This window comes from Hyperolius riggenbachi, chromosome 1 (genome assembly GCF_040937935.1).
Source record: "Hyperolius riggenbachi isolate aHypRig1 chromosome 1, aHypRig1.pri, whole genome shotgun sequence".
Taxonomy (NCBI): Eukaryota; Metazoa; Chordata; class Amphibia; order Anura; family Hyperoliidae; genus Hyperolius; species Hyperolius riggenbachi.
In genome coordinates, this window is record NC_090646.1 from 451,967,892 (window position 1) to 451,981,221 (window position 13,330).

The 13,330-nt window shown below is 44.0% G+C and overlaps 1 protein-coding gene across 1 annotated transcript in view; it reads left to right on the forward strand.

Moving 5' to 3' along the window:
• The window catches only part of TTC28 (tetratricopeptide repeat domain 28), a 954,491-nt gene that overhangs the window by 911,448 nt on the left and 29,713 nt on the right, over positions 1-13,330 (forward strand). Inside the window, exon 16 of the mRNA XM_068238742.1 lies at positions 322-1,042. Within this exon, the coding sequence (XP_068094843.1) occupies positions 322-1,042 (721 nt within the window). The remainder of the gene's footprint in view (positions 1-321; positions 1,043-13,330) is intronic.

Genomic DNA, 13,330 nt, shown 5'->3' on the forward strand with positions numbered 1-13,330 from the left:
TACTATGACTGCTCTAAGCTGGAGAAGATTACAGCTGCAGGGAAGAGATGCAAATCTATCTACTGGAAAGTATCATCTGATTAGATGGCCCTGAGATGCAGGCAGACGATTCTCTAGGAGGGGTGTTATAGCAATAGCAGGGAAAAACAAGAGAGTGCATGTGTCTATTGCTTTTCCCATCATTCTTTCTGTAAATCATATAATGGGTCATGTACAATTATCTCATAAGGGAAATAATTTAGTCTGTTCTTAATAACTGATGCCCATTAAAATGTACACAGTGGCAATTTTACTTTTTCTCTTTGGGATTTGTTGTTGCAGTCTCACTTAAGGAAGAACGCTCCTCTATACTCAAGCTCTACCTCTATGGCTGCTGTTATCGGAAATCCAAAGCTTCCTCCATCAGTGATGGACCGATGGCTTTGGGGACCAATGCCCTCAGCAGAAGAAGAAGCCTACATGGTATCTGAATTGCTGGGCTGTCAGCCACTTGTTGGCGTTTCCGCCACGAAAGACAAGGTGATGAGTGCGCTAACACAGTCTGAATGCGTCCACTTCGCCACTCACGTCTCTTGGAAGCTTGCCGCTTTGATACTAACTCCAAACAGCGAGAATAGCTCTGGAACCAATAAAAGCACCTTCGGAAATACTTATACTATTCCTGAGTCTTTACAAATGCAGGACGATGCCAGTGATGTGGAAAGCATATCAGACTGTCCACCCCTTCAGGAATTCCTCCTGACAGCAGCAGATGTTCTGGATCTCAGGCTCCCTGTAAAACTCGTGGTTCTTGGATCATATCAAGAATCCAGCAACAAAGTCACAGCTGATGGAGTTATTGGCTTGACGAGGGCTTTCTTGGCTGCTGGAGCTCAGTGTGTTCTTGTATCTCTTTGGCCTGTTCCTGTTGCCGCTTCAAAAATGTTTGTTCATGCTTTTTATTCATCACTCCTGAATGGAATGAAAGCAAGTGCATCCCTGTCTGAGGCAATGAAAACAGTACAGAGCAGTAAACAATACTCCCATCCATCAAACTGGGCAGGTATGATAATTACTTTGTATCTGTATTGTACATCATTTTTATTGGATGCAGCTGTTATCCATGTCATTTGTAACAGCGCCTCACTACTTGACATTACATTTGCAGTGTTTCTTCAATTGTCATCACCTCTTCCAACTACTAGAGGGAAAACTCAAGAGCTGAATATCAGTAACAGAATCTGATTATCAGCTGACAATATGTATGTTTGGAGAGAGCCTTTGCTGGAGTTTCAGAAACTCAGGAGAGCTTTATAGTTCCAAACATATGCTCCTTTCTTGGACTTATAGTGAACCTGTCACAAGCCTAATGCATCAGTTGTTACCTCTATGTGAACGCCAAGCCTTGTTTGCTCAGAGTCATACAACTATTTCCACTTTCATTCTTAAAGTGGATCTACACATTCTCTCTGCTCTTAAGAATAGCTAAAGCATGATAACCTTGGGGGAAGGGGGGACCATCATTACAATTATGGAAAACCTAAAAAAAAACCTGAAGTTTAACTGGGTAGCACTTTCCTGTGAGCACTGAAAGGGTTAAACCTCAGTGAAACACAGGCAGGCAGAGAGCGACTGTGCTCTGAGTCACAGCTGCTGATTTCAGCTAACTAGATCCTTTGATCTAGCTAAACAAACACAGGATACAATTTTCCGTCCGAGCGGATCTAATTAGACAGTTCTATTAGATCATTTCCAACCAGTCCAATTGGATTGCTTTTGATTTTACAACAGATTTTTAGGGTACTAATCAAAGCAAAATCTATCGCCAAATTGATCTGAAACAATTTGGACGTCTACACACTATGCAATTTTTTTATTAGATCTATCTAATAGATCTGTCTATCTGATGGAAAATTGTACTATGTTTCTATGTTGGAATGTTCATTTTGCTCTCCTTTACTCTATTAGCGCAGACAGTGGAAATAATGTTCTTGAGCTTCTGCTTTGAGCAGCATATTACTCATGTAGGAAGAGGAAGTACCTGGGGTGTTTGTACTGAAGTACAGAGGACAGATTGTAGGTTAGAAAATGCATAGTGCAATCTGTTGTTATAGTCAGATTTCAAAATGTATAGCTGATTGCAAATCAAAATGGAGCAGTAATTTTTAATAAAATTAAATTGCAGAAACATTTTTGCTGTATGGTTGGTTACATGTTTATAGCATATATTTAACAAGAAAGGAATTTTACATGGGGGTTGTTCTAAGTACAGTAACTGCTCTAGTTTTGCTTGAAGCAGATAAAAAGGGCGCAAGGTGTGGCGTATATATTGGGTGCCGCTATAGCAGAGCCCAGTGTGTAATTTGGGACCCGTTTAGCTATAGTATAGTGAACTCCAGCTATTGGTGGAGTGACAGGGGAGCAGAAATAGGTGCTTGACTATTATATAGCTGAGCACCGAGGTGGTAATTTAGGCGAGAGTATTCTCGCATTATCATACTTTAGAGGCGTCTGGTTATACGGTTAGCAGGAGCGTTGGTAGGATCCTAAAAAATCCGGGGCACTTTGGGGCAGCAAGGAGAAAGGCAGAGTGCTGCGAGCGTAGCGCGCCGTGACGAAAAGTAGGCGTGGACAAGTCATGGGCATTTGAAAATGGGCGTGACCAGAGCCCTGAGTTTTTTCCCAAAACCGTTAGGCAACATGACCCTACAAGTAATTAGACAATGTTTTTTTTCCCCAAAATACACATATAGGCAACATTTCCTCTACAGAAAACACACAACAATGCAGCATTTTCCCCATGATGTTGGGACTTATCACAGATGTGGAGACAATACATTTGTAGAAACTGAGGAATGCCATGTAGAATTAACTCAGTGCTAGCAAGTCATAACTAATAAAACAAACACTAGGCCACATATAAAATGCACAAACCATTACCCCAGGTGCCAAACACTGCTGACTGGTGGAGTGGGAAGGTGGGAAACACAGCTGACTGGTGAGGTGGGAGGGTGGGCATTGGGCAATACTGCTGGGATGGGTAAACACTGCTGGCTGGTGGATTGGGAAACACTGCTGGCTGGTAGGGTGGGAAACTTCTGGCTGGTAGGGTAGGCAACACTGCTGGCTGATGGGAGGGAGGGTGAGCAACACTGCTGGCTGGTGGGAGGGAGGGTGAGCAAAACTGCTGGTTGGTGGGAGGGAGGGTGAGCAACACTGCTAGCTGGTGGGAGGGAGGGTGAGCAAGACCGCTGGCTGGTGGGATTGAGGGAGGGTGAGCAACACTGCTGGTTGGTGGAAGAGAGTGTGAGCAAAACTGCTGGCTGGTAGGGTGGGAAACTTCTGGCTGGTAGGGTAGGCAACACTGCTGGCTGGTGGGCTAAGAGGGTGGGCAACACTGCTGGCTGGTGGGCTGGGCAACACTGCTAGCTGGTGGGCTGGGAGGGAGGGTGAGCAACACTGCTAGCTGGTGGGAGGGAGGGTGAGTAACACTGCTGGCTAGTGGGAGGGAGGGTGAGCAACACTGCTGGTTGGTGGGAGGGAGTGTGAGCAAAACTGCTGGTTGGTGGGAGGGAGGGTAAGCAACACTGCTGGCTGATGGGAGGGAGGGTAAGCAACACTGCTAGCTGGTGGCAGGGAGGGTGAGCAACAATGCTAGCTGGTGGGAGGGAGGGTGAACAACACTGCTAGCTGGTGGGAGGGAGGGTGAGCAACACTGCTGGCTGGTGGGAGGGAGGGTGAGCAACACTGCTGGCTGGTGGGAGGGAGGGTGAGCAACACTGCTGGTTGGTGGAAGAGAGTGTGAGCAAAACTGCTGGTTAGTGGGAGGGTGGGTGAGCAACACTGCTAGCTGGTGGGAGGGTGGACGAGTAACACTGCTGGTTGGTGAGAGGGGTGTGAGCAAAACTGCTGGTTGGTGGGAGGGAGGGTGAGCAACACTGCTAGCTGGTGGAATGGAGAGTGAGCAACACTGCTGGCTGGTGGGAGGGAGGGAGGGTGAGCAACACTGCTGGTTGGTGGGAGGGAGTGTGAGCAAAACTGCTGGTTGGTGGGAGGGAGGGTGAGCAACACTGCTAGCTGGTGGGCTGGGAGGGTAAACAACACTGCTGGCTGATGGAGTGGATGGGTGAGCAACACTGCTGGCTGATGGGGTGGATGGGTGAGTGGGAGGGAGGGTGGTCAACACTGCTGACTGGTGGGAGGGAGGGTGGGCAGCACTGATGGCTGGTGGGAGAGAGGGAGGGAAGGAGGGTGGGCAACACTGCTGGCTGGTGGGTGGGAGGGAGGGTGGGCACCACTGCTGGCTGGTGGGAGAGAGGGTGGGCAACACTGCTGGCTGATGGGGTGGATGGGTGAGCAACACTGCTGGCTGGTGGGAGGGTGAGCAACACTGCTGGCTGGTGGGCGGGAGGGTGGGCAACACTGTTGGCTGGTGGGAGGGAGGCAACACTGCTGGCTGGTGGGAGGGAGGGTGGGCAACACTGCTGGCTGGTGGGTGGATGGGAGGGAGAGTAGGCCACACAGCTCACTGGTGGGAGGAAGTCTGGGTAGGCAGGCTACACAGCTGGCTGGTGGGAGGGTGTGTGGGTAGGCAGGCAGGCTACACAGCTGGCTGGTAGGAGGGTGGGTAGGCTACACAGCTGGCTGGTGGGAGGGTAGGTAGGTGGCTGGTGGGAGGGTAGGTAGGCAGGCTACACCGCTGGCTGGTGGGAGGGTGGGAAGGGTACACAGCCAGCTGGTGAGCGGGTGGGTAGGTAGGTGACTGCTGGGAGGGCAGGTAGTCTACACAGGTGGGCTGGTTGGAGGGAGGGTGGGTAGGCTACACAGGTGGGCTGGTGGGAGGGTGGGTGGGAGTGCTACGCAGGTGGGCTGGTGGGTGGGAGGGTGGGTGTGGTATGCAGGAGGGCTGGTGGGAGGGTGGGTGTGGTACGCAGGAGGGCTGGTGGGTGGGAGGGTGGGTGTGCTATGCAGGTGGACTGGTGGGAGTCAGGGTTGGTCTGTGTGCTACGCAGGTGGAAGGGGTGGGTGTGCTACGCAGGTGGGCTGGTGGGTCTGTGCTACGCAGGTGGGCTGGTGAGTTACTGTTAGGCTAGGTTCACATTGGCCGTTGCATAATGCATGCATTATAATGTGTGTAAACTGTAATGGAGACTGGACATAAAGGTGAATTCAAAGCCTGTATGCAGCAAGTTAGTAACGTGATCCCGTTAGGGCTTGTTGACACCTAGGGCGTTTTGGGGATTTTTTAAATCGCCCTAAAAGCACTTGTGCAGTGATTCCCTATGAGAGTGTTCACATCTGAGCAGTTCGATTCCGATCTGCCCACCAAAGCGCTGCCTGTAGCATTTTCTGAGCATTTTATGGAAGGTATAGGGAAATCGCAAAAAGCGCTTAAACAGTGCTTTGTATAGCGATTTCCCTGGCACTTTAATCAATAAATACATTGTATTTATTAATTCCTGGGTGAAAGAGTTCACTTCCTGACTGACGTCAGATAGTGAAAAAACTAATTGCTCTGCAAAAGCGCTTAGAAAAGCACTTTTCTAAGGGCAAAGCACAGGGAAAAGCGCAGAAAAAAAAACTCAATACATCACTTAGCGCTTGTGATAGTGCTGGCGATTTATGATGTGAACAAAGCCTTATAACGTAGAGATGTGAACAGGCCCATACATTTGTATGGGCACTGAGTTGACATAGAATTATTCTGCAAAGCAACTGATCACTTTGAATTATCCCAATGGTAGGGGAGGGTTCATGTGAGAATTTGTTTGCTGAAAGGGATAGAAGAATATTAGGGTAGATAATTTGTTAGCTGAGCTTTATTATTTAAAAGTTTTGACTGTTGCTAAAAGTGCTTTTCGTGTGAAAGTAGAAAATATACAGTTGTCAGCATAAATAATCAAACAAAATGCACAGAGGTTCTGATCCAGCCAATCACTGCAAAGAGAGCTGGAACAAAATGAGTGTTGGATGCTTGTTTCATTCAGCAGCTGAAACCTTATTGGCTGCTGCGGACAAATAACCCACCTTTGATCAAGTTATATTTGCACCTGTTCTGGCAAATCATCTTCAGAGTGACTAGTCCCAGGCATTGGATCTGTACATTCAAATTTCAGCAACCCAGTGTTTTACCAGCTCTTTTTTTTGTGAGAGAACAGTGTACCACTGCACATACCAAAAATCATAATACATGTATGCACATACACTGTCAGCCAAAGCTCTGAAGCCATCTTCTACTGCCAGAAAAGCTCTGACCCATTAAGTCGGGAATTCTACAATACTTTGGGAAGTGTCCTAAGGTATCTGTCACCAAGATGTTAGCAGCAAATCCTTTAAGCCATATAGTTTGAGGTGAGGCCTTTATGATTTTTTAAACACATCCCACAGATAATCAATAGAAATGAAATCTGGAGAAATTACGGTAGGAGCCAAATAAAATAAGATTCATCAGGTATAAGGCCACCTTCTCCCATTCCTCCATGATCCATTTCTGATGGTTAAGTGCTTATTGTAGACACTTTTGGTAGTGGAAAGAGGCCAACATAAGCACACTGACCTTTCTCTTATAGTCAGCATTAGGTTAAGCAGCAATCTGTGCCACATACCTCTTTTGAGGGATCAGACCCGGCAGGTTAGTCTTTAGTCTCCACAGTCATAAGTTAGACTTGACCCATGACCCTGTCACTTGTTAATTTGTCCTCCTTTCTTGGACCACAATAGATAGATACAGTACTAACCTTTACTGCATCCCAGGGAAACTTTCCAAAGCCTGGCGCTTTGACCTAGATGTCTAACTATCACATTTTGCCCCTTCTCAAAGTTACTAAGATCCTTGCACTTGGCCATTTTTCCTGTTTCCAACACATCACTTGCTGCTTAATATATCCTAACCTTTGACCGATGTCATTGGAATGACATAATTAATGTTATTCATTTCACCTGTTATTGGTTTTAATGTTGTAAGGGATCAGTGTATGTCAACTGTGTTACATGTCAAATTAGAAATTCTCTGTAGGTATTCTGTTTCATGTTCTACACAGTACCAGCTCCTCAGATTTATAAGTTGCAGTGCCAGTTTATTGGACAATAAATAAGTAGTGTTATGATGCTGTTTCATTGTGCGGTAACAAAGAAAGCTGAAAAAGTAAAAAGTATTTATACGTGATTGGCCAAGCACTGCAGCATAGGGACATAGAGGACCTCAACAGAACTGCAAATCCTTTGGCAAGTAGACTATTTCATAAACATCTGTTTATTAGGCAGTTTGCCTGGAGTTACGCTTTAAGGCATAGACAGGATTCTGACACTCCAGAAAAATACAGTTTCCCAGTTATACAAGAATCTTTTTTCTTTAGGAACATTTCTGAGATGCAGAACTGACATCAGCCTAGCATGCAGACAGCACTCATCAATCAAGTCAGCCTTACGGACAGGCGCTGCTATAAATAGCATGCAGCTATTTACATCACACTTCAGCTCCAGATAAATACATATAAAAGCTACATGCCTGTTTTTTCCCATCCCATACTTACTAAAGCAGTGTGTTAAGAACGTAGGTACTAAAGGACCACTAGTCAATGAAGATGCATGTTGAATTACTTGTACATTCACATTTGTGTGACCTTAAAGTCACATTTTTAATTTTTTTTATCCTCAATTTTTCTCAGCATGCTTTAATAATAATACGAACATTTGTATAGCGCTTTTCTCCTGTTGGACTCAAAGCGCTCAAGAGCTGCAGCCACTGGGACGCGCTCAGGAGGCCACCCTGCAGTGTTAGGGAGTCTTGCCTTGAACTCCTTACTGAATAGGTACTTGACCTAGCCAGGATTCGAACCCTGGTCTCCCATGTCAAAGGCAGAGCCCTTAACCAGTACACTATCCAGCCATGCCACCACAAATGTATGTTATAGTGTAATGCAATGCAACGTGCCAGTGTGAATCTGGCCATACACATATGCTATTTTGCAGTAGTGGACCTCTTAAGCAATCTGAGCTAAGAATACAAAAAAATTTAACAATCAGTAACACTGCATGACCTGCAGCTTTACTTTCCAGTTCCTACTTTCAGTTTGTAAAGATAGTGTATTGTTGAGTCCTCGTCGATCCCCCATTTAAGAAGGTTTTTTGCAGTCCTGGCTGGCTCCAGCCAATCTCAGCATTGGAAGGTGATGATATGAAAGGATGCATTTCCACCACCTTGCAATGTGGGCATTAATAGGACCTTTTGGAGCTCCACAGCACATCCCTTCCACAGGTTGACAGTGGGAAATGGTAACTAAGGCATCAGATAGTGCAGACTTACTATCTGTTCCATCTTCATATTCTCAGTTCAGACACCTCTTAAATATATACTGAAATTGTGATATAGCGAGTTAGTGTTGTTTTGTAACCATATATTTTACATAAACAGGTAAACTGTAAGCTTAAGGTGAACAGTCACAAATACAAGACACAAGACAGGACAACTCCTTGCCCAAATAAACTGTTGTGTTTGATCTTTCCATCAGGCTGATTAAAGTAACTGCTGATTGTCTAGCAGAGATTATTTCACTTATGCTGTCTTGCTATATTGTTACATGTTAATATTGTATGTTTCTACAATTGTATAGATTTGGTGTACCGTTCCCAAATGTTCCAGATTGTAGCTTTACGGGTGCATAACATCTGCCCCCGCGATCCCTGCCATTGTAGGGGGGGCCCGGGGGCTAAGGTGGCCTGGTCCTGGTGTAGAACTCTCACTTCGCTGGAAGATGGTAAAGTAAGACACTGCCACTGCTCTCTACCTTGCCACAGGATGCACCCCCCCCACAAACTCACTGAGGGGGGTTATTAGGCAGGGGAGCCTGGCTGGTGGAGTTTTGCTGAGGAGCCCACCAGGATTATGGTACGTCCTTGTAGCTCTAGTTTTATATGTGTTCCATGGGAACATTTCCCTCATAGGTCACCCCAGTGAGAATCCATTTAAAAAATACAGTAATTATTACAGCCTGATCATGTTCTTCAGGACTGAGGACTGATATGAGATGGCAACACCTTACTAAAGAGAGACTACACAACACACACTTTTTCATAAGGTTCACTGTGCTGTGTGATATCAGAGTGACTACATGTAAATGGATGATAGACGTTTTCAAGCAATATCTTTTTATGACTTTGACGATTTCAGGGGAATCAGTAGCCGTTTCAAATATGAATTTTATGCATTATATGAGGCACACAGTAAATGAGATCTGCAAACATGTTGCCTATATTAGAATCTTTCTTACATATTGCTGATATTATGCCATCACTATCCTCTGTCTAGTCTTACTGCCCATATGCCTCTTATTTTTGTACAGTCCTTAAAATTAATGCATAGTGTTGTTTTTTTTACTGTTTCCTATATTTAACTATTATATATACCAGTAGTTCTTAAAATTGTGTTGTTTTAGTGTTTATTCCAAAAATGCTTATTTAAATAATAACAATGAGCATATTATTATATACCGTAGTACAAAATATAGAATGATGTAACAGCACAGATCCGTAAGAGATTAGAAAAGTTCTGAAGGTGATAATTATAATTTTTAGTAATAAACACAACTGCTTTGAGAATGAATATTGAACAGCTTAGAGTCACCTTGAGCTTTACACTACTTTTACACTGACATGTCAGACATTGCATAGCAAACGTGATGCGATTGTAACGTAATGAGGAATTCACATTCGCAGTGCAGTGGAATCCATCGGAACGACACAATGGGCTTGATTGACAAAGCAGTGATAACTGTTATCACGCTGTGAAAAAGTGCTTTGCGCGACATTTAGCGTGAAAGCGGTTATCGCACGCAAAAATTTGCGTTTGCACCATAACATGAATTTTTGTGCGCTAACACGCACGCAAAGCACTTTTTCACAGCCGTGATAACAGCTATCACCGCTTTGTGAATCAAGCCCAATGCATGCAGTGCGGTACTAGACAACGTGTGCGTTTACAGTAGCGGTGAACCATACTTTTCATGCATTGTATGCTTCACTGTATGTATCGCATCATAAATGTAATGCTCGTTGCGACTTTTCACCTCCATTGTTTTGCAATCCTGTTTTTACAGGCTGTGCAATGTTAAACTAGCCTTTAGCTTAAATAATAAAACAAAAATCATAAAAAAAAAACAAAAAAACCTTTGTATTTCTTTTATGTTATTTTCTTTTTCTTTTAGTTTTGGGTGGATAGTAGAAGGTGTACATCATAGAGAGTGGCAGGGAAATTTGGGTGTGGGGTGAAGCTGCTAGTATAATGGCAATGCTGCTGATATTCTACCATTGCGTGCTGGATAATTAAGATAATAGAACTTCAGTCTTTTATTGATATTCTGTTATCGCTTTACCTAACCTTCCTCTAACATTAGCCTTCACTCTATCTACTTCTAACACTAACCTACTACAATCTAAGCCTAACACTAACCTACCACAATCTAAGCATAACACTAACACCCTTACCTACTCCTAACACTAACCCATGGCTATCTAATCCTAAATATACAATTCTACCGTTATCTCAGCATAAAAATACTAACCTAACCCTTAAATTTGCACAGTGGGAGACATGGCAGCGCTTTCACATAACCCTGTACCTGAATGATTTATCTGCATTGATGAGCAGAGCTCCAGAAACTGGACTATATTACACACCTAGCACTCACTACATGCAAAGGGAGGGGAGGGGGGGGGGGTTAGTGATTTATCTGCATAACCTACCCCACTAACCTACTCCTCACACTACTCTACATCTACAGACTCACATTTGACAACTTACACGGTCGCTGCAATCTCCACCACTCCAGGGGCATCATCTATATCCAGGGCTTCCAGTGTCCTTATTGTCCACTGGGCACCACTATACAGTAGGTGCAGTTATTATTGTGGTCTAAGAAATGCTTATGTTTCAAAGCAGCCACACAGATATCCTGCATTGTAGAGGGGGCACAGCAGTGAAGCAGGCGGTTGTGGCGTTCACTACACGCCCCATAGCAGTAATGTTATACTGCGCGGGGCGCTTAAGGGTAATTCGGGGTTCCGAAATTGCAATGACTCAGAGGGGGAATAGTATTTTACGGCACTGGGGATTTGAGCGTCAGCAGGGTGAGCTGTCATTCAGTTCTCCCTGCGCCCAGATCACCGGCGGCGTACATATACAGTATGTATGTCACAGCAAAGCATCAGCAGGACAGTAATAAGAATCTATATGAGGGTTTCTATGCGGGTTTAACAATAAATCACATTTTTTTAAGTTTGTCACATAAAGCAGCCCAAATGAAGGCGTTAATAGCAGTCTCTGTGGGTGAGGCCGGTGACTCTGTTCAGACTGAGAGAGTCTGAAGTGCAGGTAGAACTGTCTGGGAACATTGTGCCCTACAACCCCGGAGGTGTTTGCTGCAGGAGGTGGTGAATTTGACATTGAGTAGCCAAGTCGTTTGTGTAGGGATGAAAGCCATCTCTGGCACTGCACAGGCCTTCTCTATGGACACTGTTCCAGCATTCTTGCCAAGAGGGAACAAAGGAAGCGTGAACACTTCATCAACTTGTTAATTTACTGCTCTGCTGTACAAGATGAAGGATTTGATCCTTTAATGTACATTATCAGCATCCAAATGCCTGTGGATATATTAGCAGTTATGCTAGTGTAATATAATACAGCAGCAATGTAACAGCTCTGAGCCCACAACTAATCTGCCCCAGTAACATTACACAGAAAGTTCCACAAATTAAATTATTGATCAGAATGCTTGCAAGCTGTGAAATTCTTTCTTAGCGCCTCTCATAAGTTAACTGAAACATAATGAGACTGAATAGGTTTCAATCAATATTTTAATATGGGCCTGTTTATTAACTGGAAAAATAAGTGAAGTGAGCACATGGATCACGGAAAGCACAGGTTTACTGGATAGACTTCCTCCTTTATGCTTCCGCGCTAATAACTGCACATAAAGCATTATAAAGCCATCATCACTGCCCGCCATGCAGGAGATCTGTCAGGGAGGATTTACAGCCCTCTCAGTACTGAAAAACTGATTCCAGCATTTTGGTCATTTGCATTTATTTATACGCTGTACAATGATCATCATACTGGTGGCCACCACGATGTCACCTTTACAGAGCAAAATGTTTTAAAGTGCCCATTGGGGCAGATTTTAAAATAAACCGGAAGCGAAAAGAAACTCATGATATAATGAATTGTATGTGTAGTACGGATAAGGAATAGCATATTAGTAGCAAAGAAAAGTGTCATATTTTTATAGCTTTTTTTTGTTTTTATAACATTGCATCATACTGTCACAGTTGCAGGTTTAAAACCACACTCTATATTTTAAAACTATAAAACAACGCAGAAATAATGACCCTTTGAACTTTCCTGCAGTAAATCCTTATCTGAAGCTGTCTCTCGCTGTTTCGTGGCTGTTTAAGCGCTTCAGAAAACAGGACTGTATTTGACCTAGTGGGTCAAAAAGCTCAGAGAAGCTCTTTTGCATCGATAGCTGAATTTTTTTTTTTAACTCTTCCTGTTCTGCATTGGAAAACAGTATGAGACTCTTTTCTTTGCTACTAATGTTCTATTTCTTGGCTGTACTACACATTATTAAATCATTTGTTTATTTTCGCTTCTTGTTTGCTTTAAACTGTTCATTTCTCTCTCACACATAATGACCCTACTAATAATCCACATTGGGAAGAAGGAATAAAGCAAACCTGCTCCATACTTGTGCAACAGAAAAAGATCATATGATGAGAAAATATATTTATCCCCGATAAAAATTGTGTGTCGGGACACTTAGCATTTTCACAAATGCAAATGTTGGCATGTATTTATAAAGGTGCAATGAAGCACATCACGGATGTCGCATTACTTGCATGGTACAGCTATTCCTTACATGAACAGCTTTCCCACCCAAGTCCATGGGGCTGTAGAGAAGCTTGTGATGGGGCATCTGTCAAAAGCTTTGGTTTGCCAATCCCAGGGAAAAAATCTGTTTCCTGGGTGGAGCTTAAGAGTCTATTGTGTGTGCAGGCAACTGACATTCGTTTCAACAGAATAAGTGAGTGCTAATAACTGTGCTATCCATTATATGTTATGCATGTAGAGCATGTAAATAGGAGTGTGGTATTTCTTACACTACCAAGCAGATGAAATCATTCTCAGGTCTCTTTGCAATCGTGGGGCCGATCACTTGCTAGAGTTCTCAGCACTGTGGCAATCAGAGAAATAGCTCTACCTCTCTCTCCCTAACCCTGATGCAGGAAGCTGGGTAGGAGAAGACTTTGTGGCAATGGAATCCACATACTTTGGAAAGGCAAACATCCAAAAATGTAT